Source organism: Pteropus alecto, unplaced genomic scaffold (assembly GCF_000325575.1).
Source record: "Pteropus alecto unplaced genomic scaffold, ASM32557v1 scaffold40, whole genome shotgun sequence".
Classification (NCBI taxonomy): Eukaryota; Metazoa; Chordata; class Mammalia; order Chiroptera; family Pteropodidae; genus Pteropus; species Pteropus alecto.
In genome coordinates, this window is record NW_006431919.1 from 19,998,106 (window position 1) to 20,024,941 (window position 26,836).

The 26,836-nt window shown below is 41.7% G+C and overlaps 1 protein-coding gene and 1 pseudogene across 1 annotated transcript in view; one reads left to right on the plus strand and one right to left on the minus strand.

Moving 5' to 3' along the window:
* Positions 1-30: 30 nt before the first annotated feature.
* USP42 (ubiquitin specific peptidase 42) overlaps positions 31-26,836 on the plus strand; it is a 35,723-nt gene continuing 8,917 nt past the window's right edge. The window contains 12 exon segments of the mRNA XM_025043111.1: positions 31-3,495; positions 5,525-5,725; positions 16,550-16,660; positions 18,246-18,348; positions 19,230-19,297; positions 20,120-20,190; positions 21,033-21,115; positions 22,067-22,178; positions 22,984-23,124; positions 23,305-23,405; positions 24,414-24,567; positions 26,107-26,823. Coding sequence (XP_024898879.1) covers positions 3,255-3,495; positions 5,525-5,725; positions 16,550-16,660; positions 18,246-18,348; positions 19,230-19,297; positions 20,120-20,190; positions 21,033-21,115; positions 22,067-22,178; positions 22,984-23,124; positions 23,305-23,405; positions 24,414-24,567; positions 26,107-26,823 — 2,103 coding nt within the window. The 5' untranslated portion in view covers positions 31-3,254.
* On the minus strand, positions 9,705-9,823 carry LOC112475294 (annotated as a pseudogene).

Here is a 26,836-nt window from a genome sequence, read left to right on the forward strand (position 1 = left end):
GGGCCGGGCGCCCTCCGTGCGGCCCCCGCCGCGGGAGCGTCTCGCCGCGGGTCTTTCTCCTCGGGACAGGAAGAGCCCGCTCACCTGGAGGGGGTCGGGGGAGGACCGGAGGAGTTTGATTTCAGAGGTCTGAAATGAAAATTTGACGGAACAGAAGTTTTACGATCTGGGGACTTTAACCTCGTTATAATGAATGCAGTCGAGATTACTTTTGTCGAGAAGCTCTTTTATATGCAGGAAGGCCTTAGGGCTTACTTGTTTATGGGAGAACACGTTGGTTATTGAAAGCGAATACACTAAAATAACAGTAAAACCGGTTGAAAAACTAGTTAACGCCTCTTTTTCAAGGTAACGACAGTATTATATAGGTTCTCATACATTTTTGTGGAGACTCAGAAAATTTTTTAAGAGTTGTAAATTTTAAACATAATTTCACTCTTTCGGCTGTATTCATTCAAAGTGCATAGGGGGCATGAATAATCAGTTTCACTTATTTGTTTTTATTTGAGATCAAGTTTCACTTTCTTTTCTATGACATTGGATCAAGTCCGCGATGTTTGGTTTGTAAAGGTTTAAGGCTTAGTTGTTGGGACGACTTAAAAAATAATTAAGATCAAGGTTTTGTCATCTTAAAGCTTGTGCAAGAACATAGATTACATTGTTTACGAAGCAGAATGTAAGAGTTTCTTTTTACATGTATTGATATCATTACCTCAGTGTATGTGGAGTGCCACAATAGCATATACTTATTCTTTTAAAAATAAAGAATAACGTAGTTTGCCATTTGGTAGAAATACCATATAAGGGACTGAGAATTTTAAGACTTTTGAATCAAAGATTGTATGTACAGCAAAGAAGACACTCGTGAAGCCAGTTCGGTTCATTTCTCCACACACATCCAGCCTTGATTCATGTAGTCCGAAGTTTTTTCAACATGCTTTTGGAACTCTGTGTATCTATCACCAGAAGATGTTGAGAGAAATGTTAAACTTTTCACTGAAGTGGTTGCTTACAGGTCTGGAGATTTGTCACAGTAATGCTGAGAAAACCACGTGCGTCCTAGGTCCTGCAGGGCATTGCTTGGCTTCTAGAAAGGTTTTATCTCCATAGCAGTTGGAGCTTAGTTTGATGTCTCATGTCTTCAGGGTAAGAATTCTTTGGCTGAGTGTACAAATGAAGACAAATGGATGGATTTGATTTGTTTTCTCAAAATTATAATGCAGTATGGTTATTGATGACAGTTGTATGCGTTCCGTAATATTTCTCATTTTCATTTAAGAGCCCCCCCCTCTCCCAAAGCCAGTAAAATGGCTTTATTTGGTCATTTGTTAATGATTGTCTTAAAGGGATGTTTATCCCCGGGAAATCAATGTTTTTGCTATTTAATGCCATTGTAAATCAGGCTGGACGAACCTTATTACCGTTTTGGCTTTCTTTTCCTCCTTTCTCTTCCTCTTCCTCCTCCGCTTTTGTTTTCTTACTCTGTCTCCACAGTGTTTCATAACTTCTTTTGACTCTTTGATGAGGAAACTTTAAACTTTATTTTGGACAATACGGCTTAAGTTTTCTTCCTGAAGGAAGGTCCAGTATCTTAGATTGACTTAAAATTTCAGTTCGGTTTTTATCTTATTAAGATCTAATGAACCTGTACTCTCCTGTTTCTACGAAAGATTCCAAAAAGTTGTACTTTCAGGGGGTGATAATCATGCCTTAATTAAAATTACAGCAAAATTTTGAGGCTTTTAAAAAAACCTTGTGAGCAGACACTGCATTGTAATGTTCATCGAGGTGGCATGTACATGAGTATTATACTTTTACTGTATTGAATATTTTCTAATACGGGTTTTAAACGCTATCCCTACTTCAGAGTTTTTAAGGATTAAATGAGATATTGTATAGAAATCACGTAGCACAAACTGGTGCTAAACGCAAACACCGCTGACTGCCTATCTCCAGAATTCGTTCATTTGTTCACACATGTATGGAAAGCTTTCTGTACGCAAGGCCAGGGCTGCAAATGAGGACATGGTGGCGAGCACCAGGTACAGCTGCTCTGGAGTAGCTGCCGAGGCGCTGGGAGCCTATGGGAGAGGTGCTAATGCAGTCTTGGGGGACAAGGGTTGTCAAGGAGCGTCCCAGAGGAAATGAATTCTAAACTGGGAGGTGGAAGGATGGAGGAGAGTTAAGTCAAAAAGAGCACGCGCGGAGCCCAGAGAGAGCAGCTAGGATGGGTGGTGGGGAGTTTGCAGAGGTTCCTAGGCCAGGCAATGCCAAGTCTAGGTGTTCGAGTGGTGCCATGGGCTATCGGGGCTCGCCTGGAAGGTTACCTAGGAAGTAGTGACATGCCAGATTTGGTAGCCGCTGGGCAATTTGGGGAACATTCCTAAAAGCAATCTATTGACTAGGTTGGTATAGCCAGAAGGAACCCTAGCCCGGAGTGTTGGACCTGATGTCTAGTCCCAGTTGCCGACTAGTTTGGGTTATAGTTGCTCCGTTTTATAAACCCTGTGGATTCTGTCTAATCTTTCATAGGTCCATTATGAAAAGTGAGTTAATGCATGTCCAGTGATTAACACAATGCCCAGCACAGAGAAGATGCTCAATTAGGGGTAGCTCTAAGATTTTAAAGGGAAAATTATAATTAGGTACTATTATAACATGTATGTGTGTTCAAGTTTGATCTCAGTAATGTTATGGGCTTTGTTTAAAAAGTTATATATTAACATATAAATGAGCCTCTTCAAAAAAAAAATGTGCTTCAAAGGTGAGACTTCCTATATTTTTAAAAATGTATTTTAATGTTTTTTTAACTTTACGCTCAAAATTAAAGCTAAAATTTCTCTTTGTGTAGTTGGGCCTGAGTCCAATATATTAGTGTATTTCACATTCTAATTTTAAACAATAGAGAGAAAAATATATAGGTACTTAGTAAATGTATGGAATTGGAAATTGAGGTACCTGATTATAAACTAAAATATCAGACTTTTAAGAGGCATGGAATAGAATGACAAGATATACTCAAATATTTCATTGAAGACTTTATAATTAAAAATTGTTGATATGTTCAGATTAGCATAACGCCGTGTCACAAGGAAATTATAACAAAAAGATACTGTTGCTTTTATATGTGGGTAATTTGTTTGAAAATAATTAAAAATGACTAGAGTAACTTTTCGACATCTGGTAGACTAAGTAGATTACTTTTCTGATCTTATGAAACAATGTATGCTTTTCGTCTCTTGCAGAGTTGAACAATGACCATAGTTGACAAAGCTTCTGAATCTTCTGACCCATCAACCTATCAGAATCAGCCTGGCAGTTCTGAGGCAGTCTCACCTGGAGACATGGATGCAGGTTCTGCCAGCTGGGGTGCTGTGTCTTCGTTAAATGATGTTTCAAATCATACACTTTCTTTAGGACCAGTACCTGGTGCTGTAGTTTATTCAAGTTCATCCGTACCTGATAAATCAAAGCCATCACCACAAAAGGATCAAGGTACTTTTTAAAAGACAGAATCCCTCCAAGAAACTCTGTAAATGCTGTCAGTGGGTTGGCAGTTTCATAGAGGGGCTTATTTGCAAGATCCGTTGCCACTGTGTGGCCAGCAGAGTTACATTATGACAGGCTTCATTTTCCTCTGCTGCTCGTTCATGATTAACATTTGTATCGTAACAGGGCAGATTATTTTTAGTTACTATGGTATTTGTAATTTCCTTTATTTCTGAGTTTTTGAAGGATAAACTTTATCTTGGTGAGAATTGAGATGGGCAAGCATTTTGTTAACTTGTCAGTTAACCGTCGTACCCTATTAAATAGATGTCTGTCCCTTAAAATTTAAAGATGTTTTTAAAAATACTGTGGGTTTTTTTATTTGTTTGTTTTTTTGTTTTTGCCAGTTACAATGGTGTGTAGTAAAGCTGGTTGAAAGAGAACAGCTAATGTAAATGTTACATTCTAGTTACATTCTAGAGACCCTGTAAGTGTGGTTACATTTGTTACAACTCAGCCAGTTGAATAAGACATTGACATTGTAGTTGGTACTTCTAAGACTTGGGTTTGGAAGCTTTGAACTGCAAAGAAAATAGGTTAGTTCCTGCAGAGAATGTTGGCTTAGGGTAATTAGGCTCTTATGTTGTTTGGGGTCCTCTTGGTAAATGTGGTGGCGTGGTATGGGGGTGAGCGGTGTGATTTGATGATGTTTTGGGTGGGAAAAACGTTACACCACAGAACAAACAGTTTGATTGAATGTTACATAGAAGTTTAAAGTTTAAAGACCTTCACCACAGAGACTTGGAGACTTGGCCACAGAACATCTCCTCACAGACTCCAGCCTGCCCGCTCCTCGCTCTCCCTCAGGACTTAGCTCACGTCACCCCACCTTGCCCTTTTGAGGGCCCTTGTTCTTCTCTTTACACACTCCTTTCTCGTGTCTAATTTTGCTCTAGATTCTCCGCCAGGCTGAAGCCTACCTTTGCGTACTTCAGTCCTCATTAAGAGGCATCTCCGTCTTCAATAGCGCCAAGGAACTGGCAAACTTTTGAAAAAGTGGTCTCGCTGTCGATGATTTTGAGCTTTCCTAAATAAATTAGTTGTTTTTGAGCTCCACCTGAGTTCTGGAATACTTGTCATTAGCAATCTGTTTATAAGTCTTAGAAATAGAGAAGAATCTTTTTTTAGACCATGTGTAGTATACTTACAAGTATGTACAGCGGTGCCCAACAGCCTGAGTTCAGAAACCTGTTTCCTTACTCGTAGAATGGGGATGACATCACTACCACCTCTGACAGACAGTGAGGGCTCAATAAATGGGAAGATGGTCAGGATAGCAGTGACTGACGGTGGCGGTTCCGAATATAGGCATCCACAGTAAATGTTAGAGAGACTCCCCTTATCATGCACTGTCTGTTGATTGTGTTGTTTTTAGTTCTTTTTTAATTGAAAAAAATTAAATAGATGTAAAAGAAATTATAATGAACATTTATGTACCCATCAGTCAGCTTTGACATTTATCAACTCATGGACAATTATTCCACCACCCACTTTTCCTCTCCCCCTTCCCATCACTTTACAGCAAATCCAAGACTTCATATTTCATCTATAAATATTTTAGTGCATATATCTAAATAATTCTTTCTAAAAATTAAAACATCTTTATATTAAAAATCCAGTCAGTGTTCTAATTTCCCTAGTCGTCATGTAATTATTTTTAACAGTTGGCTTTTGAAATCAACCTCCAAACAAAGTCTACCGTTTGCATCTGGGGAGTGTCTTGTAAGTTTCTTTTACTCTGTAACATCCCCCCCCATCATTGTCCTTGCTGTTTATTTACTGAAGAAACCAAATTATTTAGAGTTTCCCACATTCTGAGTTGTCTTTAAGAAGATCCCTTTCTCCCCTGTATTTCTGGTTAGCTGGTAATAAGATTTAGAATCTGGATCGCATTCAGATTTGATGTGTTGCAATTCATTTAGCTTCACCAGCATGCAAAGCTTTGTTTTCAAATATTTGCCGTCTATTTTTCTAGCCCTAGGTGATGGCATCACTCCTCCACAAAAAGTTCTTTTCCCATCTGAGAAGATTTGTCTGAAGTGGCAGCAAACCCATAGAGTCGGAGCTGGGCTCCAGAATTTGGGCAACACCTGTTTTGCCAACGCAGCATTACAGTGTCTAACTTACACGCCACCTCTCGCCAATTACATGCTGTCTCACGAACACTCCAAGACATGTAAGTGTTCCGTGTCGTTTCGTGCCCAGTGTTGTGGTACACTAACCTACTTTCATTTTTTTTCTCCAAAATGGAAGTGAGGAATTAAGTCAAGACTTCTGCGCTTACTAAGAAGTTGGTTTATTCTTTTAAAAGCCGTGGAGGAAGACTTAAGGTTTGTATTCAGGTTGCATAAAAAGCATTTTGCACCTAATTTGATCCGTGAAGCTACTTAAAAAAGAAATATTTTATCAGCATTTGGAATTCTGAACCCCACCCCCGGTGGCTTTCTACACTTGCTAAAAAATGTGACATGAACATCTGCCACCGACAGCTTGGGACAGACAGGGTTAAGAACCCCTGCCTCGCAGGCATCCCCACCTGGTGGTGTAAGGCTTGATTCATTGACAGGCTCGGGAGCCTGGTGGAGAGGAACCTCCGGCTCGTGCCCCCAGCCTCCTGGAAAGTCACACAAGGCTTTCCCTTTAGCGTGCGAGAGCTCGGTAGAGCTCAGTTTTCAACCTTACGGGCAGGAAATCAGTTAAAACATATTATGGTCTTTAATTAGGTGAGAGCCAGCTCAGCGGTTGACGAGCGAAATTCAGAATTTGGAACATATCGTTTTTTGAGGTTTTGACCTACATGTGTTGTAAATATCCTTCACCCTTTATAAATGAAATCTCCCTGTTCTTTGATCTACATTAATGCTCAGATTTGAGTGTGTTATGTTCAGGTGCTATTTGTTAATTATCTGGGTGGAAAAAAGCCCCTTGGTTTCTTTTTGAATAGTTCTTTACTTAGTGGAGAATTTAAATTGGTTCTTTTAAAATGGTATTTTTCCCCCCAAAAGAGCAAAATAATGCTTATAAAGGATTTGGAAAGTACAGAAAAATTTAAAGAAACCAAAGGAAAATCACCTAGAATCTCACTGCCTGGAGGTGTTTGTTATGCCAAGGGGTTTTAGATTACAGCATAACGTTCTGTTGGCCCTCATTTCCTCCCTTTCTAAGTCCATAATTCATTCCCCACAGACGGCTTTCCTCTCACTTTTGTGCTTAATGAAAGTAGGGTGTGGATGAGAACCCAGCCCTGGCACCTGGCAGCGGGGGAGAGGGAGCTGCCAGTGTCCGGAATTAGGCGCCTGCCTTTCATGCTATTGGCAGTTTTCTCTCTCTCTCTCTCTATTCTCCCTGCTTTATTGAGGTATAATTGATATGCAATAAGTTGCACATTTCAAATATGCATTTTGACGTTTGTGTACACCCGTGAAACTATCCCCCGAGCCGAGATGGCGAACCTGTTCGTCACCCCCTCACAGCTTCCCAGTGCTCCTTCCAAGTCACCCGCTTCTACCCCCTCCCACCCCTCGTCGCTCCACCCCCGGCCACCACTGATATGCTCTCTGCTGCTGCAGATTAGGTCGTGTTTTCTAGACTGTCCTGTGAGTGGAAATACACACAGTGTACTTACATCGCCTGGCTTCTTTCGCTCAGCACAGATATTTCCGCGTTGCTTCATGCGGCCGCACGTGTCAGTGGCCACGATCATTGCCGAGTAGCGTCCGCTGTATGGCTGTCTGTCTGTTTCTCCATTCACCTGTCGGTGGGCATTTGGGCCTTTCCCGTTTTGGACTCATCGAGTTCCTGTGAACATTTGTAAACACGTCTTCATAAGGATGTTTTCATTTCTCTTGGGTAAATATCTAGGAATGGAATGGCTTGGTCCTACGGCGCTGGCGTGCGTGTGCTTAACTTTAAGACACTTGCGAACCATTTCCCAAAGGGATCGCTCTATTTTACATTTCCGCCATCGGCGGACTGAGTTCCATTTGCTCCGTATTCCACCTGGTCCTGGGAGCGGTGAGTCTTTCCGATTTTTGCCGTCCGAGTAGGTATGTGGCGTGCAGTGCCTTCTGCGGGTTTAGTTTGCACTTCCCTAATGAATGGTGATGTCGACCATCTTTCTATATGGTCATTTATCACGCGTGTATTTGCTTTGCTGAAGTGCCCGTTCATCTCTTTTGCTCGATTTATAACTGGGTCTTTTATAAATTGCATTTTGAGAGTTCTTTATATTATCTGGATAGAAGTCCTTTATCAGATATGTAATTTGCAAATATTATCTCCCAGTCTGGAGAGAATGTTCTCTTCACACTGCCTTTTGAAGAAATCTGCCTGCCCAGAGGTCACAAAGATTTTATCTATATTTTCTTCTAGAGGTTTTCTAGTTTTAGCTTTTATATGTAGGTCAGTTATCCATTTCGAGTTAATTTTTGCTTAGGGTGTGAAGAATGGATCGAAGTTCATGGTTTTCAGTATGGAGGTCCAGTTGTTCCAGCACTGTTTGTTCAAAAGTTAGTCCTTTTTTCACTCAGTTGTCTTGTCACCTTTGTCAAAAATCAATTGTATACATTTGGATCTATTCTGGACTCTTCTGTTATATCGATCCACTGTTTGATACCATAACATAGTGTCTTGATTACTATATATTTAAAAGTTTTGAAGTCAGATAAGTCCTCCAACTTTGTTCTTTTTTATTTTTCCCTCAGGACTTTATATATTATAGTTTTAGTTTTTATTTTTCAATTATTTATTCTTTTTCAAAGTTGTTTTGGCTGTTCTTATTCCTTTGCATTTCCAAATGAATTTCAGAATCAACTTATCAGTTTCTACAGAAAAGCTTCCTGGGATTTTGATTAGTATTGTGTTGAATCTATAAATCAATTTGCGATAAATTGATATCTAAACAATATTGTGTTCTGACCCACAAACAAGCTTTACCTCTCCATTTATTTAGGTGACCTTTAATTTTTCTTAGCAATGTTGTGTAGTTTTCAGTGTACAAATATAATATGCATGTTTTATCAGATTTATCCCTAAGTATTTCATTTTTTGAAAGCTCTTATAAATGGTACTATTTTCTGAATTTCAGTTTTTGATTGTGTATTGCTAGAACATAGACATGAAGTTGACTTTTGGAGATTGATCTTATATATTCCGCAGCCTTGCTAAACTCACTCATTTATTCTAGTAGCGTTGTTGTTGTTTAAGATTCCTTAAGATTTTATATAGAGACAATCAATCATGCGAATAAGGAAAATTTTACCTCTTCGTTTCCAGACCGCGTGCTCTTTCTTTCTTTTTCGTCCCGTATCGCGCTAGCTGGAACCTTCATCGCGGTGTCTGACAGATGCGGGCAGAGCAGGCATCCGTGTCTCTCTCTTGATCTTCAGGGAAAAGCATTAAGTTTTTCACTTTTAAGTGTGATATTAGCTGTCGATTTTTATGGATGCCCTTCACCACGTTCAGTGTTAGCTTGAATGTAAGCCAAACTTGCATTCTTGAGACAGCCCCACTTGATCATGTATCATTGGATTTACTAAAAATTTTTAAAGTTTCTGTTCGTGAGAGATATCAGTCTATAGCTTCTTTACCTAGAGTGCCTTTGTCTGGCTTTAGCATCAGAGTAGTGGTGGCGTCATGACTTTAATTCTCTTCCGTTTCCTGGAAGAGTATGTGTAGAATTGGTATTATTTCTTCCTTAAATGTTTGGTAAATTCCATGAGTGAAACCTTTCGGGCCTTTGAGTTTCTCATAGGCAGTTTTTCTTTGCTATGTATTTAACGTCTTTAATAGATATAAGCCTATTCAGGTTATCTATATTTTTTATCAGGGGCCTTTGGTAGTTTGTGTCTCTAAAGGAATTTTTCTTAGTTGAATGTATGGACATAAAATTGTTCATAATGTTTTCTTATTTAATTTCTCTAGGCTCTGTTGTGATTTTCTTTCTCTTTTCCGATGTTAATTTGGCCCTCCTCTCTTTTTTCCCTGAGCAGTCTGACTAGAGTTTTATTCATCTTAATTGCTCTTCTCAGAGAACTAGCTCTTGGTTTCATTGTTATTTCGTTTTCTGTTTCATTGATGTTTGTTTCTATTCTTATTATTCCCTTTCTCCTGCTTGCTTTTATTCATTCGTTCATTCATTCATTTATTTATTTTATTGCCTACAGGGCCTGGTCTTCCTAGGTGGTCTCCCATCCAAGTACTAACCAGGTACGACCTTGCTTAGCTTCTGAGATCAGACAAGATCAGGCACGTTCAGGGCGGCATGGCCATGGACTCCTCTGCTTGCTTTAGAGCTGATGTACTCTGTTTTAGTTTCTTAAAGTGGAATCTCAGGTCATTTGATGTGAGATCTTTCATCTTTTCAATATAAATGTTGAGTGCTATAAATTTCCCTTTAAATTCTGCTTTCGCTGCATCCCAAACATTTTGATATGTCATATATTAACTTTTATTCAGTTCAAAATAATTTCCAATTGCCTTTTGATTATTTAGAAGTGTGTTGTGTAGTTGCCAAATGCTCGGGGACTTTTTAGACATTGTCTTGATTGATTTCTAGTTAATTCCATTGTGGTCAGAGAGTATATATATATATTTTTTTGTTTTTGAATCCTTTTAAACTTGAGTCTTGTTTTTTGTACCAGAACGTGGTCTGGCTTGCTAAATGTTCCATGTGTACTTAATAAGGATGTTAATCTGCTGTGTTTCTGTCTTTTATTTTGAGATGTACATCACTTTTATTTCACGAGGTTATTGATATGATTGGATTTCCCTTTACCATCTTGCTCTTGGTTTTCTGTCTGCCCCGTTTATTCTTTGTTCCCTTTTTCATGTCGTTCCAAATATATTATCCCCATCTGCAGCTTATCTTTTCATTCTCCTAATGGGGTCTTTCACAGAACAAAAGTTCTTAATTTTGGTAAAGTCCAACTTTTTCTTTTATGGATTGTGCCTTTGGTGTCAAGTTTAAGATCTCTCTGCCTAGCCCTTGATGCTGAAAATTTTCTCATGTTCTTTTCTCTAAACATTTTATATTTTTACACTTTACATTTAAGTCTGTGATCCATTTTAAGTTAATTTTTGTATACTGTGGGGTTTAGGTTGAGGTTCGTTTTTTTTTATCTGACTGTCCATTTGCTCCAGCACCATTTGTTGAAAAGGCTATCTTCTTCCATTGAATTGCTTTTGTACTTTTGTAAAAAATCACTGGGCATATTTGTGTGGGATTGTGTCTGGGTTCCCCGTTCTGAACCACTGAGGTATGCATCTGTCCTTCCACACAGTCTTTATCACTGTAGCTGTGTAATAAGTCTCGATGGTGGATAGAGGGATTCCACCCACAGACTCTTTTTAAAAATCGTTTTAGCTATTTTAGTTCATCTTTCCATATAAACTACAGAATAATCTTGTCTGTATCTACAAAAAAAATCTCATTGGGACTTTGATGGGAATTGCATTAAACCTGCATCTCCGTTTGGGGGGAACGGGAGTCTCTGCAGTGCTGGTTGACATCTGCAGTCTGTGCACCTGGTGTGTGTCTGCATTTATTTACATCTTCTTTACTTTCTTTCACCAACATCCTATAGCTTTCTCATGTTTTGTCTTGTTTTGTTAGACTTACACCATATTCTTTTATTTTTCGAGGGATTATAAATGGTAGTGTATTTTAATTTTTTGTGCCTGCGTGTGTATTTCTGGAATATAAAGATTTGTTTGATTTTTCTATGTTGATCTTAAATCCTGTGACCTTGCTGAACTGACTCACTAGTTCTAGACATTATTATTATTAATTTTTTTTTGTAGAGTCCTTGAATTTTTTTGCATGGTCATGTTATATGCAGATAGGGACATTTTTTCTTATTCCTTACTGATCTGTCTGCCTTTGATTTCCTTGTCTTGCCTTATCTCGCTGGCTAGAACTACCATCACTATGTTAAGAGAGAGAGCAGACCTCCTTGCCTGCTTTCTGATCTTAGGGGAACAGCTTTCAGTGTGATAATAATGGTAGGTTTTTGGTATATGCTCTTCTTTAAGTCAAGGAAGTTCCCCTCTGTTTCTGTTTTCCTGACTCCTTTTCATTGTGAATGAGTGTTGATTTTTGTCAAATGGTTTTTCTGTATCAAATTGATAGGATCATGTAATATTTCTTATTTAGCCAGTTGAATGTGGTGGATTATACTAGGAAAAGTTCCAGTATTGAGTCATCTGTGCATTCCTGGAATAAACTCCATTTGGTCACGACGCTTAATTTTTTTTTTGTATTTTGCTGATTTTTATTTGCTAATATTTTGTTAAGGATTTTTACATCTCTCTTCATGAGAGAGATGGGTCTGTTATTTTCGATCTTTATATTATCTTTGGTTTTGATATCAGGGTAATACTGGCTTTATAAAATGAATTTGGAATATGTTAATTCCTTTTCTACTTTTTGCAAGAGATTGTGTAGAATTGATGTAAATTCTTATTTAAACATTGAGTAGAATTCATCAGTGAAACTATGTTGGCCTGCAGATGTCCTGTTTTAGAGTTTTTAAAGTACAAATTCAATTTCCTTAATAGGTATAGGGCTGTTCAAATTATGTATTTGATATTGGATGAGTTGTGGCAGTTTACTTTTTGAGGAATCGCTCCATTGTTGCTAAAGGCATGTGTGTGAGGTTATGCACAGTGTCCCCTTGTTATCCTTCTGATGTCTGCAGGGTCTGCATTGCCATCCTTGGTTTTGTCCCTGATACTGGTAATCGCTATAAATTCCCCTTGCCAGCACTGCTTTAGCTGTATCTCCAAATTTTTGTTATATTGTCTTTTCATTTTCGTTCTGTTCAGTGTATTTTTTTTTCCCCTTGAAGCTTACTCTTTGATCTCTGGATTATTTAGAAGTGTGTTACTTATTCCAGGTATTTATAGATTTTCCCATTATCTCTCACTGATTTCTCGTGTGATCCCTTGTGTCAGAGAACACACATGGTATGATTTCAGTTCTCTTACATTTTTTGAGATTCGTTTTGTGGCCTAGAATATACTGTCTGTCTTGGCATATGTTTCTGTGAGCGCTGGAAACAGATGTGTGTTCCCTGTTGGGTGGAGTGTTTTCTAAATGTTGATTAGATCTTATTGGCTAATGGTATTGTTGAGTTCTTCTATATCCTTGCTGATTTTCTCAGTGTTCAGTCAGTTGTTGACAGGAAGATGCTGACTCTAATTGTGGATTTTTCCATGTCTGTTTTCAGTTCGGTCAGAGTTTGATTCATGTATTTTACAGCTTTATTGATCGCTGTGTCTTTTTGATGGGCTGATCCTTTGCATGCTGTCCCTTTCTCGGGCAGATGTCTTTGCTCTGAAGTTACTTTATCTGCTTTAATGTGGCCGTCTCTGCTTTCTCTGGGTGAGTGTTTGCATGACACGTCATTTGGCATTCCTCTTCGTTCAGGCTACCTGTGTCATTGCACGTGAAGTGAGTTTCTTATAGACACCATGTAGTTGGTTCATGTTTTCAATCTACTTCCTTAATCTGGGTCTTTTTAATTGGCATATTTAGAACATTTACATTTAAGATAATTATTGCTATATTAGGACTTAAGTTTGCCATTTTATATTTTGCTTTCTGTTTATTCTGTGTTTCTCTCTCTCCCTACCTTTCTTTGGGTTACTTGAACATTTTTTTAGAATTCTAATTTGACTTATTTATGATGTTTTTGAGTATATCTCTTTATATAATTTTTTTTTGTGGTTGCTATAGGTTTGCATAACCTCACAGTCTACTGTGTTGTCATTTTACCAATTCAAGGGACGTATAGAAGCCTTACCGTCCAAGTCCCTTTCCTCCCCTAGTTATCCTGTCATTAAGTATTTTTTCTACATGCATTTACAGCCATGTCAGACAGCGTTGTAATTTCTGTTTCAACTGTCGCGTATTTAGAAAACTCAAGAGAAGGAAAGCCTATTTATTGTTGTTTGCTTATATTTTTGATTATCATGTTTTTTCTTCCTTCTTGATGGTCCATGGTTTCTTTTTTAAAAAAAATCATTTCTTTTTGTTTAGAGAACTTACTTCGGTCATTCTTTTAGGATAAACCTATGGCTGGCCAATTCTCTTAGTGTTGCTTCATCTGAGAATAGCTTGATTTCCCTGCATTCCCAAAGGACATTGTCGCAGGGGCTCGGAATCTGGGCGACAGTCCTTTGCTTGCAGCACTTGAAAATTGCCGTGCATCCCCCTTCCGCCTCCGCGGTTCTTGTCGTGACATCCACTCTCATTCCAGTGGTTCTTCTCCTGCTGGTAAGATGGTGTTTCCCTCTGCCTGTAGTTTTCAGGAGTTTAATGATGTATGTTGGCGTAGATTTCTTTGTTGTTGTTGTTGTTGTGGTTTCCTGTTTGGGGTTTGCTCAGCTTCTTAAATCTAGAGAAGTGTGTCTTCTGCCAAATCTGAGAAATTTTCAGCCTTCGTTTCTTGAGGTACTTTCTCAGCCCAGCCTTCTCCCCCGTCTCCTCCTGGGGCTCTGGGAACAGGTGTGTGAGATCTTTCGTTAGAGTCTCATAGGGCCCTGCGCCTCTCTTCATTTTCCCCCGGTCTGTTTTCTCTCTGTCCCGATTAGGTCACCCCTCCTGTTCTGTCTCCGTGTTCGCTGGTTCTTTCCTGCGTTATCTCCAGGCTCCCACATGGTTTCCACCGACACCGCTGAGTGGTGGCGAAAGCCCTGATTCAGGCTGACACTTCCCGGGGGGCGAGACGAGGCGGGGGGACGTCCAGGCTCCTTGCTCAGTCCTCACTGACACCGCGGGACGGGAGTGTGGTTCGTCATCACCCAGCGTGGTCGCAAGTCCCAGCCTCCAGTCTGCTTTTGTAGCACCACCCCGGGGTGGGTTGGACCGGACGCCTCACTGCAGCCTGGCAGGTGGACGTGCAGGCCCCTCGCTGGCCCTCTGCTGGCGTGGGGTGGCCGTGGGGCCACAGGTTTTCTGTGGCGTTTGGCTGGAGTAGAGCGATCACGGTCTCAAAGTTTTCGGTCTTGCTGGGCCGCCCCTTTCCTGGTCTCTGGGGGAGACAGCAGGCTTTGGTTGGGGTTTGTCCTCTCCATGTTTGGTGTGTTCAGGTTGCAGGCTCTTCAGCATCAAGCCTGGAATGCGTGAGGTTCAAGGAAAACCCAGGAAACTCGCCATCCTTCATTCCTCGGTCCTGAGGTTACGAGCTTGCGTTTTTCTCTCTGCCGTTCACAGCTTTTTCATGTTTGTTTTATATACAGTGTCTAGGGTTTTTTTTGTTGTACTTAGTGGGAAGACTAGAGAAAAGTACCTCAAGTCCATCTTCCCAGAAGTGGAACTCTTGTCTTTGTTTCTGAAAGATGTTTCCATGGTGTATAGAATTCTCTCTCAACTTTTTATTTAATACTTGAAAGATGTTACTACGTGTCTTCTGGCTTGCGTTGTTTCTAATGAAAAGTCTGTTGTCAGTTTTACATTTGTTCCTGTATACGTAATGTTTTTACTTCTAACTGCTTAAAAATTTTTCTTTCTATTACAGTTTTAAGCAATTCGACCGAGTGGTCTTTTGTGTACTTTTCTTCATGTTTCTTCTGTTTGGAGTTTATGAGATTCTTACATCTGTGGATTTACTGTTTCAAAGTTGTATAACTTTCAGTCATTTTTGATATCTATAATTCACATAAAGTTAACTTTTTTTTTGGTATACAGCTCTATGAATTTTAACGCAGGTATAGATTCACATAACCACAAAACCATTTCATCACCCTAAAAACCCCCTTGTACTGTCCTTTTTTAGGCAGTCGTTTCTGGAAATATTCGTTCTGGCCCTTCACCTTCGGACTTCAGTTCCCTGCACCTTAGGGCCAAACTTACGCAGTCACACAGCTCACTGATAGGCTTGTCTTTGTCGTCGTCGTTATTTTAAGGTTTTTGTTTTCTCTTCGTATTTCATTATGGATAACCTGTGCTGCTGTTTCCAAATTCACTTCTCTTCTCTTGTGTCTAATCTGTTATTAATCCCTCCTGGTGTGTTTTTCATCTCAGAAATTCTACAGTTCATTTGTAAAGTAGATTTGGACCTATTACCATGTCGCTGCTTATCACGCTCTTTTTCTACCTGCTGGAACGTATAAATATAACATAACGTCTTTTTACATGCCCTTGTCTTTTGATTCTGTTATCTGTGTCATTTCTGGATCTGTTTCTGTTTATTTCTCCTAATTATTGGGTCTGTCCTGCATTTTGCATGCCTCGTACTTTTTGTTTAGAATTTTATGTTGTTGGGTACCGGATTTTAAAAAATTATTTTTTAGCTTTATTCTGGGACACAGTTATATTAATTGGGAAATAGTTTGGTCCTTTTGAGACTTTTAAAGCTTTGTTTAAGACGGTGTTTCTCAGCCTCAGTACTACTGATCTTTGGGACCAGGTAATTCTCTGTCATGGGGAAGGCTGTCCTGTGCTTTGCAGGATGTGTAGCAGCACCCACGGCCTGTGCCCACTAGATGCCAGTAGCGCCACTCAATCACGAGCCGAGAATGGTTTTCATGCTTTTAACAAGTCACAAAAAAAAAGAAAAACAATAGAGAGCATGTATGTGACCAACAAAGCCAGAGAGGGATTTCTGGTCCCTAGTCTGAGAGACATTCTTTTATCCTTCGAGACAAATAGTAGTGTAAGAAAAGTACTTTTCCAATACAGAGAGTCGTTAAGAACACAGGGTTTGAAATTAGAAAGACTATGATTTGATGGTTGTGTGTCTGCCGCTTAACTGTCCGACCTTGGGCAACTTCTTAACTCTGAGCTTCGGTTTCCTTTCTTGTAAAATAGAGCCCGTATATGCTTATCGCTTAGGTTTTTGGAGAGTTACATGAAAACGAATAAAATATATAGTTCAGTGCATGACATAATTGCTCTTATTATTGCATTTCAAGAGTGTGTCCCTTCCTTGTAACGTCCCTCGATGTATATAGTGTCATATTTTACTAACTTGGAGGATTATCGTCTGTTACCTTTCAGGTCACGCGGAAGGATTTTGTATGATGTGTACAATGCAGGCGCATATCACCCAGGCACTCAGTAATCCTGGGGATGTCATTAAACCGATGTTTGTCATTAATGAGATGCGGCGTAAGTATCATCTATTGTAGTTTATTTTAGTATTTGTTAGCTAATTTGTCTTAATGGCCTAATTGGTAAAAGATGAGCCTATTGTGTATTATTACAAACAAACGTTTTATCATACATGGGGATGTCTTTTATTAATAACAAATTTTTAGTAAAACGTTTACTATATAAACACTTTTTTAAAACCTTAAAGCAAAAGATGACAATATAATAAAGAAGACAGTATTCAGTTTAATATAAGCAAATTTTTAAAAAAGTTAATTCAGTTTGTTAACAAAATCACTGATAAGTTACAACGATTTTTCCCCCCAGATACTTGGATTGCTAGGCTGAGTAATACTAACACTAATAATACGAACGCCATGGGTTTCTTTAAGTGGCTTTGAATTAGTTTTAATTCAGTTTATGAATATTACAATATACATAGTGACAGTAATTGCCAAAATAAAGTTAATTATACTCTTAAAGAAAAATTTATACTCAGGTTAGCAAATTTGTGGATAAATGTACTTTTTCTATGTAATCTTTAAATTACTTTTCAATTTTTCTCCTGCAATGTAATGATCCTGACAGGTCGTATGAGATGTTCTTATGTACTTCCTGTGTGTTTTCTGCAACAAACTTTTACATTATCTTAATTAACTGAATTGGAATAAAAAATGCATACAAATAAAAACAACCTAACTCTTAATCTGGTATCTACCTAGGTAATTATAGGGGTGGATAATTACACATTAACAAACTGTAATCTTTTTGCCTAAAAAGCTGCTGAAGATTAAAGAGGTGTTTTCTTGGCTTTGGCATTATTGATAGGCCAAGTTTGCAGACAGTGCAAACTTTTTTTTCCTAAACGTTTTTTTGAGCATCGTTGGATCCTGGCAAAATTTTAACTGAAGATGATATTTTTCTTTTTGTTTAATTGTATATATATTATCAAGCATGATTAATATTTTTAAACCTAGTCTTTAAGAAAATGTCATTGCTGTGTGTTTGTGTGTATATACATCCATGACACACACACACACACACATACATGGTTGAATCATGAAATTGCCATTTTTGTAGATCATAACTGGCAGAATATTGGCAGTTCATGATTTAAGCTAATAATGTTTTTATATATTCATACACATAAACTTCTAAAAATATTTTATTATCTTGTTTATACTTCTGATTTTTTTTTTCTGTAATTTTGTCTTGAATCTCTTTGGTCAGTGAGACATAGGACTGAAATGTTACTGTGCAACAGAACATAACGTGTAGGTAATCGAGGTAGACGGCAGATGGGTTCGGACATTGCCGTTTTCTGGGGAATCTCTTAGGGAGGTCTCACACCAGATTTAAGGCGTGTGCACTAACATGACATTTGGACAAAGTTTTGAGACAACATAGCCAAAGTTGAATTTATCCCAGGGCAGTTTTATCACTGAGGCTGCAGCATCACTGTCTGGGTGTGGTCCAGGCTGCTTCCTCGGAAATGGTGAGGCGGGGGAGGGGTTCCAACGCCATTGCCGTAAGCTAGAACTTGGGGGTTACAGCCCAGGCCTGTTATGTGATGATAAAGCTTCGTCTTTACTTGGCTCCGCAGGGATAGCTCGGCACTTCCGTTTCGGAAACCAAGAAGATGCCCACGAGTTCCTCCAGTACACCGTGGACGCCATGCAGAAGGCCTGCTTGAACGGCAGCAACAAGTGAGTGCGGTGCCAGCGCCGGTGCTTCGGGCACCGCGGTGGTGCGGAGCTCTGTGCTTGCTTCTCCTTCTGACTTTGCCCTGCCTCGTCCTCGGGTGGCGCGCATTGCCTTAAAATGGCTAGAATTTTCAAAGGAATGCTGACTGGGACAATTTGGATCTGTTTTACGATAGCTGTCAGGAAATGAATGTCGGTCTCGCTGTCATTTCATTCCAGGCGACAGCCTCTCTGCAGATCCGATCTCACGGGCTCTCCTTTCCAGCTGCGCGGCATTTTCTCTGTGGCCCTCCAGCCTCCGAATCCTATATTTGTTCCCTGCATCTTTCTCACTCTGGGCAGTTCCCAGTTCTTGCAATTTCCCTCTTAAAGTCTAAATGGAGACTCAAGAGGAAGATTGGAGGAACAGTTAGACAGCAGCCCTAAGCCACCCGCTGTCCCGTAAGCACGCCGCACACCTCCAGCCGTTCTCCGCCACCTGCCCGCGCGCCTGGCTGGGCTTCTGTCCTCTGGGTCGGGGTGGACCGTGGGACAGGGAGACGCTCTGTGTCGCCCCGCCCCCAGCAGCCAGTGCTCACACTTCGCATCACGATCCTATTCAGGGAGTCCTCCTCTCCCTCCTCCCCTCCCTCCTCCTCTTAATTAAAAATAAGGTTCTTGCCTTGGTTTCCCAGCCTCCACTCCGTCCCATTCTGCCTCTTGGCCTGCCTCTCCCGCTCCCTGCGTCCTGGTCAGGCAAGACTGTCCTCTGGCGGCCACACATAATGACCCAGGTCTCCTGCCTGGATCCGTGTTCCTTTACAGACGTACATGCTCTCGAAATCCGGCCATGGCATCCGTCACTTCCGTAGAGCCCTTCTCTCATGTCACTGTCTGTTTTTCAGATTAGACAGACACACGCAGGCCACCACGCTCGTCTGTCAGATATTTGGAGGATACCTACGGTCTAGAGGTAAACTTTGGTTTAAAAATTGATAAAGTGGGAGGGGAGAGGAGGGAGGTAGACAGGGTAAAAGGAGTCAAATGTGTGGTGACATTAAAGAATTAAAAATAAATTTAAAAAAAGTTGATAAATTGACGCGTATGGTTAAAAAATGCAAACAGGAAGAAAGGGCTAAGAGTGGGTATCATCTTTCGTCCAGCCCAGAGTCCTTCCTATTCGCCCTTCTCAAAGACAGTCCCCGCCCCCGTTTCTGGTATATCCTTCTAGTAGGTTCCGCTGCAGGAACAGACTGGCAGCACGCTAGATATGTCCCTTTCATTTTTCTCTTAACGTTAGAAGTCTCTGTACGTTTCAGTACGTAGAGGTCTAGCACAGTCTTTCGCCTGCAGTGGTGGTCCATTTATTTTAGTTTCCTATCAAGGGAAACTCAGGTCATTTCTAATTTTTTAAATTACCATCTGTACTTCATTGAACATCCTTACACACGTGCTTTTATGTCCACGTAAAAGTGTGCATATAGGATAAGTTCTTAGTATTAGAATTTCTGCATCAAAGGGTGCGTGTATTTTAATTTGACATGGCCACATTGTCCTTCCAAGAGGTTATATCAGTTTACATTCCAACCAGCAGTGTATGTGGGCCAGATCCATGACACTTGGACTCACACTGTGTACTATTAAAACTTTTTGCCCAATCTGATAGCAGATAAAAAAAATACTTTGTTTAAATTTTTTATTCTGAAATAGTATTTTTATGTTCTGTCATTTTAATAGTTGGGACTGCCAGAATGATTACACTTTGCTTATCCTTTGCATTTTGTTTTTATTCCAGTTAAATGTTTAAATTGCAAAGGTGTTTCAGATACTTTTGATCCATATCTTGACATAACGTTGGAGATAAAGGTAAGTGGGAACATTGCTGTGACGGTTAAATCAGTCATACCTTACATATTTATAGTTCATTTATAATTAAGTCCGTACTTGTTAGAGAATATGGATTCAGAAACTTAATAAGCTAAGATCTTATTCAGAGGTGATTAAGGTTTGTAGTATACATCATAAAAAACTTAAAACACTTAATTTTTTTTTATTCTTTGACTTTCCACTTAATCTTAATAAAACCAGATTCTGATGCCTGTGTCAGCCAGAGTAGATGGTGGTTATTTAGAAATTGCTTTGCTTTTTGCGTTTTCTAAATTCCTGTTTTTGTTCTTGAGCTTTGTTTTTTCTGATTACAAATGTAATACATGCTTATGGTAAAAATAAGAAATGTGCTTGTGGTAAAAATGCAAGACCCGTAGCGCTCTGTATAAGACCCCACCCCTCAAACGAGCTCTTCTCAACAGTTGGGTGTGAACTGTTCCAGAGTCGTTTATTTGCTGTTGATTAGAGTGGGCTGGTTCCTCTGATTCTGCTCGGCCCTGCGCGCGTGCGCGCCTCGGCCGTTGGGTGCTGGTGCAGTGAGTGACCGCTCCACGGTCTGCACGTCAGAGTCTTTGCCGAGGTGTTCGGTTTGCTTCCGGTTTCGTGCTGTTGTAAATGATGCCGCAGCGAGCAACCTCTTTACATAGTTGTGTTTGCTTTAACCTGCTCATTCTTTAATGGGAGGGAATCGTTGGCGTGCACACACATAACAGTGACCATCATAACGAAAGCTGTTTTTACGTGAAAACTCACCGTGAGTCTCGGTCCCTGTTTGCTGACACATGGCAGTGAGTGTAACGTGGACGCTGCTGTCCCCGCAGGCCGCTCAGAGCGTCAACAAGGCGCTGGAGCAGTTCGTGAAGCCGGAGCAGCTGGATGGAGAGAACTCCTACAAGTGCAGCAAGTACGCGGGCCAGGCCGGGGGTCTGGATGAGCCTCTAGGTGCCCCTTAGCCGCCACATCATCTGGGGAGACACTGGCGGCTCTACCTGTTGACGCTGCCGGGAGGCGCACCTTGGGGCACTGGGGATACACGAGGCCTCGCTCCTGGGAGGGCAGAGGTCGGATCACCTGGTGCAGTGCTCGGGGAGCCACATGGCAGGGCAGCTTGGGCACCGTGTCTGTGCCCCTGCCGAGCAGCAGCGTTCCCAGGACTCCTGTCACAGGGCGTGATGGAGGGAGCCCCCTCTCCCAGGCAGTTAGGGCGGCTGGTGTCTGCTCGAAAATGCTGATTTTGCTCATTCATGAGTATGTTTCCCCGCGGAGGCAAGGGGGCCCGATTTCAGGAAGCCCTGTTTCATATGGTCTAAGTGGATTTTCATTTTATAATCAGGCGATATCGTTAACTTATCATCAGAAGTTCGTTTTGTGGGGAAGAAGGCCGAGCCATAGAGATGCTCTTTGTTTTAAAACTGCAGGGAATTTCCTAATCATTACTTTTCTTTCTTTTGGATCCAGATAGGGCTTTGTTTCCATGGAATTATGCCCACCTGGACATCTGTTAGTTTTTCAGTTTGATTTGAATTGGCAGAAACGTGTATCAGCCTGATTTTAAAATATCACTGACCTGCGTGGCTCGGTGTCTCAACCTGATTTTAAAATATCACTGACCTGCGTGGCTTGGTGTCTCAGAATTGTCTTGGCTTCCTTTTATCTTTTGTGCTAAGTAAACAGTTTCCCCTGTACTTTAAATTTTAATATTTTCACTGTTGGTTGAAGGAGGTTCTGTTTCTCGTCTAGTATCCTTCTTTTGGAAACTTAATGTAGAATGTTTCAGAGAAATAATAAGGGAAAGACTATAATACAAAAAAATATTCATTAACCTTCTTAATCTTTTGTTCCTGTTTATTTCAAGGTGTAAAAAGATGGTTCCAGCCTCAAAGAGGTTCACTATACACAGATCCTCCAATGTTCTTACACTTTCTCTGAAACGTTTTGCAAATTTTACTGGAGGAAAAATTGCTAAGGTATGTCGATATTATTAATAACCTTTTATATCAAGCCTTTCAGACCTAAGTGTTAGTAGCTATTAAGGGGTATAAATGACCAAATTGAACAGTTCTGTTACCTGACTTTCTAAGTTCTTCCAGCACTTAGTAATGGGAAAAACTGTCAAAGCGTTGAGCCAGCAGCGTGTTCTGTGTATTTTCTATAGTCCTTAGGTGGTTAGACTTTCCGATGATAAAATCGGTACCTGTTGTCCACATCTGGGCTTTGTAGTCAGCGAAGGTACCGATCGTGCACAGGGAGAGCTTGCGTCATTTGAAATCCGAGGACGACGTCCCTGCCACGTCTCTCATCCAAGTTTATTTTCTTGTTTCATCTGTTCTCTGACTGGTCGCACATGGAACTTTCCCACTTTCTACTTTCCGAAGATTGAATGGAGTTGGTCCAAAGTTATCATGTAGGAGAAATAATCCATTATTTAATGATTCGGGATGATTCAGGAAATAATCCCGAATCATTAAAAATAAGTGATGACTGAAGTCCAGAGTTGTCATTTTGTTACTGTCTCCTCTGATGTATTTGAAGAATTCACTTAATCCTCATTTGTTTAGAGGGAATGAAGAATACAGTAGGATTGTATTAAATACACTCTTAGATTCGGGTACGTCCAGGTTAATCATGTCCTTTGAAATAGGGTGCACCAAGTTAGTTTTCTGCTAGAACAGCATAGGGTACACTGTTCTGCAGGTGCCTAAATGCCCCACACCTGGCTATGTGGAATGCTCTGTCTTCAGAAATAACGTTTCTTTTCTTCTTTCCGTTTAGGATGTGAAATATCCTGAATATCTTGATATCCGACCATATATGTCTCAACCAAACGGAGAACCGATTATTTATGTTTTGTATGCAGTGCTGGTACACACTGGTTTTAATTGCCATGCTGGCCATTACTTCTGCTACATAAAAGTAAGCCGTGTGGATTTTGCTAAAAACTTTTCACAACACACTGTAAGATAGCAGGCATTCTTGGGGGGAAAGGCGAGACTTTTGCAGTTAAAGTGTGAAATTCCCTTTTCCTTACACCTCTCTGGATTGGTGCCCGTTTCCCTAATCGTGCCTAAACTCTCCCCGTTGGCTCTCTTGCAGGCTAGCAATGGCCTCTGGTATCAGATGAACGACTCCATCGTGTCTACCAGTGATATCAGATCGGTACTCAGTCAACAAGCGTATGTTCTCTTTTATATCAGGTATTGTCAGGAAAGCAGATTTTCAAATTTCTGTTGCGTCATTTCTGTTCATCTCATCAACATAAATTCAGTCTTGGGTTATTTTTAAAACAGCAGCTTGATGCTTGGCAGAGGAAAGAAGGTAGCTTTCGAGTATGGGTCCTGAGTTTGATTTCGTTTCCAGCCCTTTGGCAGGTCAACAGTGAAACACACGCGGAGGGAGGGGGAGGGGTGGCTGAGGAGGGCAGGCCTCAGGAAGGGGACGCTGAGCACCTGGGTGTGGTCACCTCTCAGCCACTGAGCATAGGCAAGTCAGTCGCTTTTCTGATCCAATTCCGGCACCCCCACTCATTTCTTTCCTGTTGCTGCTGCGTATTCTGACTTGCTAACTCCATTTCTGGAAATGTGTGGCCTTGGACAATTTTGATGTGTGCTCCAAGGTATTCATTTGTAATGGCTGAAAATTAACACTCTAGAATTTCCAACAGTAGCAAAATGAGCATATACATTGTAATGTATCCATATATTGAAATAAGCAGTTGTTAAAAGTGATTTCTATGAAGCTTTTTTTTTTTTTTTTTAATGATATGAGCAAATGCTCAATATATATGGAGGAAAAGCGGTTTCAAATTTTATACACCGACATTGAAAAAATCAGTACAGGCTAAAGCCTGGAGAATAATCTGTTAAACCTGAATAGTAGATGCCTCTAAGGGGTGGTTTTGTTTCTAACTTCTCTGGATAGTATGGACTTTCTATAATTGTTTGTATTTATAACTAGAAAAATGTAAGTAAACAGAAAAGAAAAATAGTTTTCAGATAGTGGCATCCTCAGAATACACAGTTAAAAGTGCCATCTGTCCAGCTGCCCCGGTTGGCTCCCAGCCCGAGCACCTGGCGTTAGCGTACGGGACAGCCTGTGCGTGGCTCGGCTGTCAAGCATGTCAGCCTGTGTTCTGAGGGGTTATGACTGAGTGTCTGCTATGGAGCTGTCTCGTAACCCCAAGCTACATCACTCTCTGTCCCCAGGTCCCATGATGTGAAAAATGGAGGTGAACTGACTCATTCCGCCCACAGCCCCGGCCAGTCCTCTCCCCGACCCGTGATCGGCCAGCGGGTCGTCAGCAGCAAACAGGCCGCGTCAGGGTTTATCGGACCACAGCCTCCTCCCCACGTGATGAAGGTATCGTCCGTAGCGAGGGTGTCATCCGTACGCTGATTTTTTTTTCGAATGTGTCATTCAGGCCCTCAGGCTCACGTTGTAGTAGCTGCTAGCTCCTCACATGCAACTGGATTTCTTTTACATTTAGGTCATTTATTGTAATGTATTTCAAGCAGACAGAAAATCTTAGTATAATGATATGAACAGAATGATCAAGAAGAAAATCTGAGCATAAGTATGTTTAATGCTGGAGAGTTTAGCTCCCACGCTGGACTTCCATTCACTGGATGGCTTAAGTATCCGGGGACCCTTGATTAACGCTGGAACCCGGGAAAGAGACCCAGTTACAAGCTCGTGTCTGGTTAGCCCTTTCAGGAATGTGCATTTTCTCTCTGCTGTCCAGCTGGGTCTGACCACGCCCCCGATGGCCTCGGGGGCATCCGATGGCGTGCCATCACATGAGGTCGTGTGAAGCTCCAGGTCTTTGTACATGTAGAGGTCTGACTTGTGCTGGACTTCACGTTGAGCTTGCGGACAGCCCGTCTGCCTGCCGGAGTAATCCCTGTCCTCTGTGCCGTAATGTTTTAACGGCCTTTCAGTTCGAGTTTGATTTGTTTTGAATCAGCAGATTGTCTAGTCGCATGCTGTTTCTGAAGGACGTTGGGCTATGTTTGGATTATGGCAGGAGTCACAAATCAGATGCCTCTGGGAGCTGGGTAGGCAGTGGGCTTCTGAATTGGGCTCCCTGTAAGAGTGACATCAGGACACTGGCCCCCCGGAGAGCACATGCCCTGTGTGGAGGGGTGGCCTGGCCGCTATTGATTTTTCAAGAGCCCTCCCCCGCCAATGTTAAGGTAGCAGCTAATTCAGATATTTAAGAAAACATTGTGAAGGCCAAACAAAACCATCTGTGGACCAGGTTTCACCCACGACCTCTAGGTCGCAGCCTCTAGGACGTAGCGGCAGTGGGTGGAATCTGGAGCAGAGTAACTGCCTGAGTGGGATTCGGGAATGTCATGGAAAGGGGGTGGCTCAGCACGCGGTGTCTGAAGCAGCTCTTCCGTGTCTGCCCACACGACCCTCTCCCTAGCCCCCTTGGCCGGCGGTCATTCCCTGCTGGCTGGCACCTCCTCCTGCCTGTCCAGCAGTAGCCCAGCCAGGGAGGACATGCAGTACCATGGCCACGGCGCCTGCTACTTTCTGTCAGATTGGAACAGAAAGAATTTGGTCTGGGGCTTATTCTCTGGCAAAAATCGTGTGTGTGTGTGTGGTGTGTGTGTGTGTGTGGTGTGTGTGTGTGTGTGTGTGTTTGTGTGTGTGTGCGTGCGTGCGTGCGTGTGTGCGTGCGTGTGTGCGTGCGTGCAGGAGCGGGTGAGAGGAGGAGATGTTTCCAGGTGCGTGAAACTTGGTGTTTCGTGCAGGAGCGGGTGAGAGGAGATGTTTCCAGGTGCGTGAAACTTGGTGTTTATAGAAAGAGACGACCAGGTGGGCAGGGTCCGCGGCCAGGACGGTCTCCGCGTGTTCCTGGCGCCCTCACCGGCTGTGTGTTCTTACTTCCAGAACCCCCCTCACTTAAACGGGACTGGACCATTGAAAGAGACACCGAGCAGTTCCATGTCGAGTCCTAACGGGAACTCCAGTGTCAACAGGGCTGGTCCCGTGAACGCTTCAACCTCTGTTCAGACCTGGTCAGTGAACCGGCCCTCGGTTATTCCAGAACATCCCAAGAAACAAAAAATCACGATCAGTATTCACAACAAGCTACCTGTTCGCCAAGGCCAGTCCCAGCCTCACCTGCACGGCAGTCCTCTGGAGAGCCCCAGCAAGCCCGTCCCCTCGTCCACCGTCACCAATTCCTCCACGATACAGTCTACCTCGAGTGCGCCTACGACGTCAGTGTCCAGTAAAGCCACAAAGCAAATGGCCCCAAATGAGTCCTCTTCCAAGCCAGTGATGAATGGCAAGTCCAAGCTGAACTCAAGTGTCCTGGTCCCCTACGGTGCCGAGTCATCTGAAGAGTCCGACGAGGAGGCAAAGGGCCTGGGCCGGGAGAACGGTCTGGCTGCGGCCGGGAGCTCGCACCCCTCCGCTCAGGATGCCGAAGACGACGCGGCCTCTCGGCTTGAGCTGCGAGAGCCTGTCACCCTAAACGGTGCTAACAGTGCAGACAGCGACCCGAAAGAAAATGGTCTGTCATTCGATGGTGCCAGTTGCCAAGTCCAGCCTGCTCTACATGCAGAAAACCCCTTTTCTAAGGCAAATGGTCTACCGGGGAAGGTGAGCGGGTGTG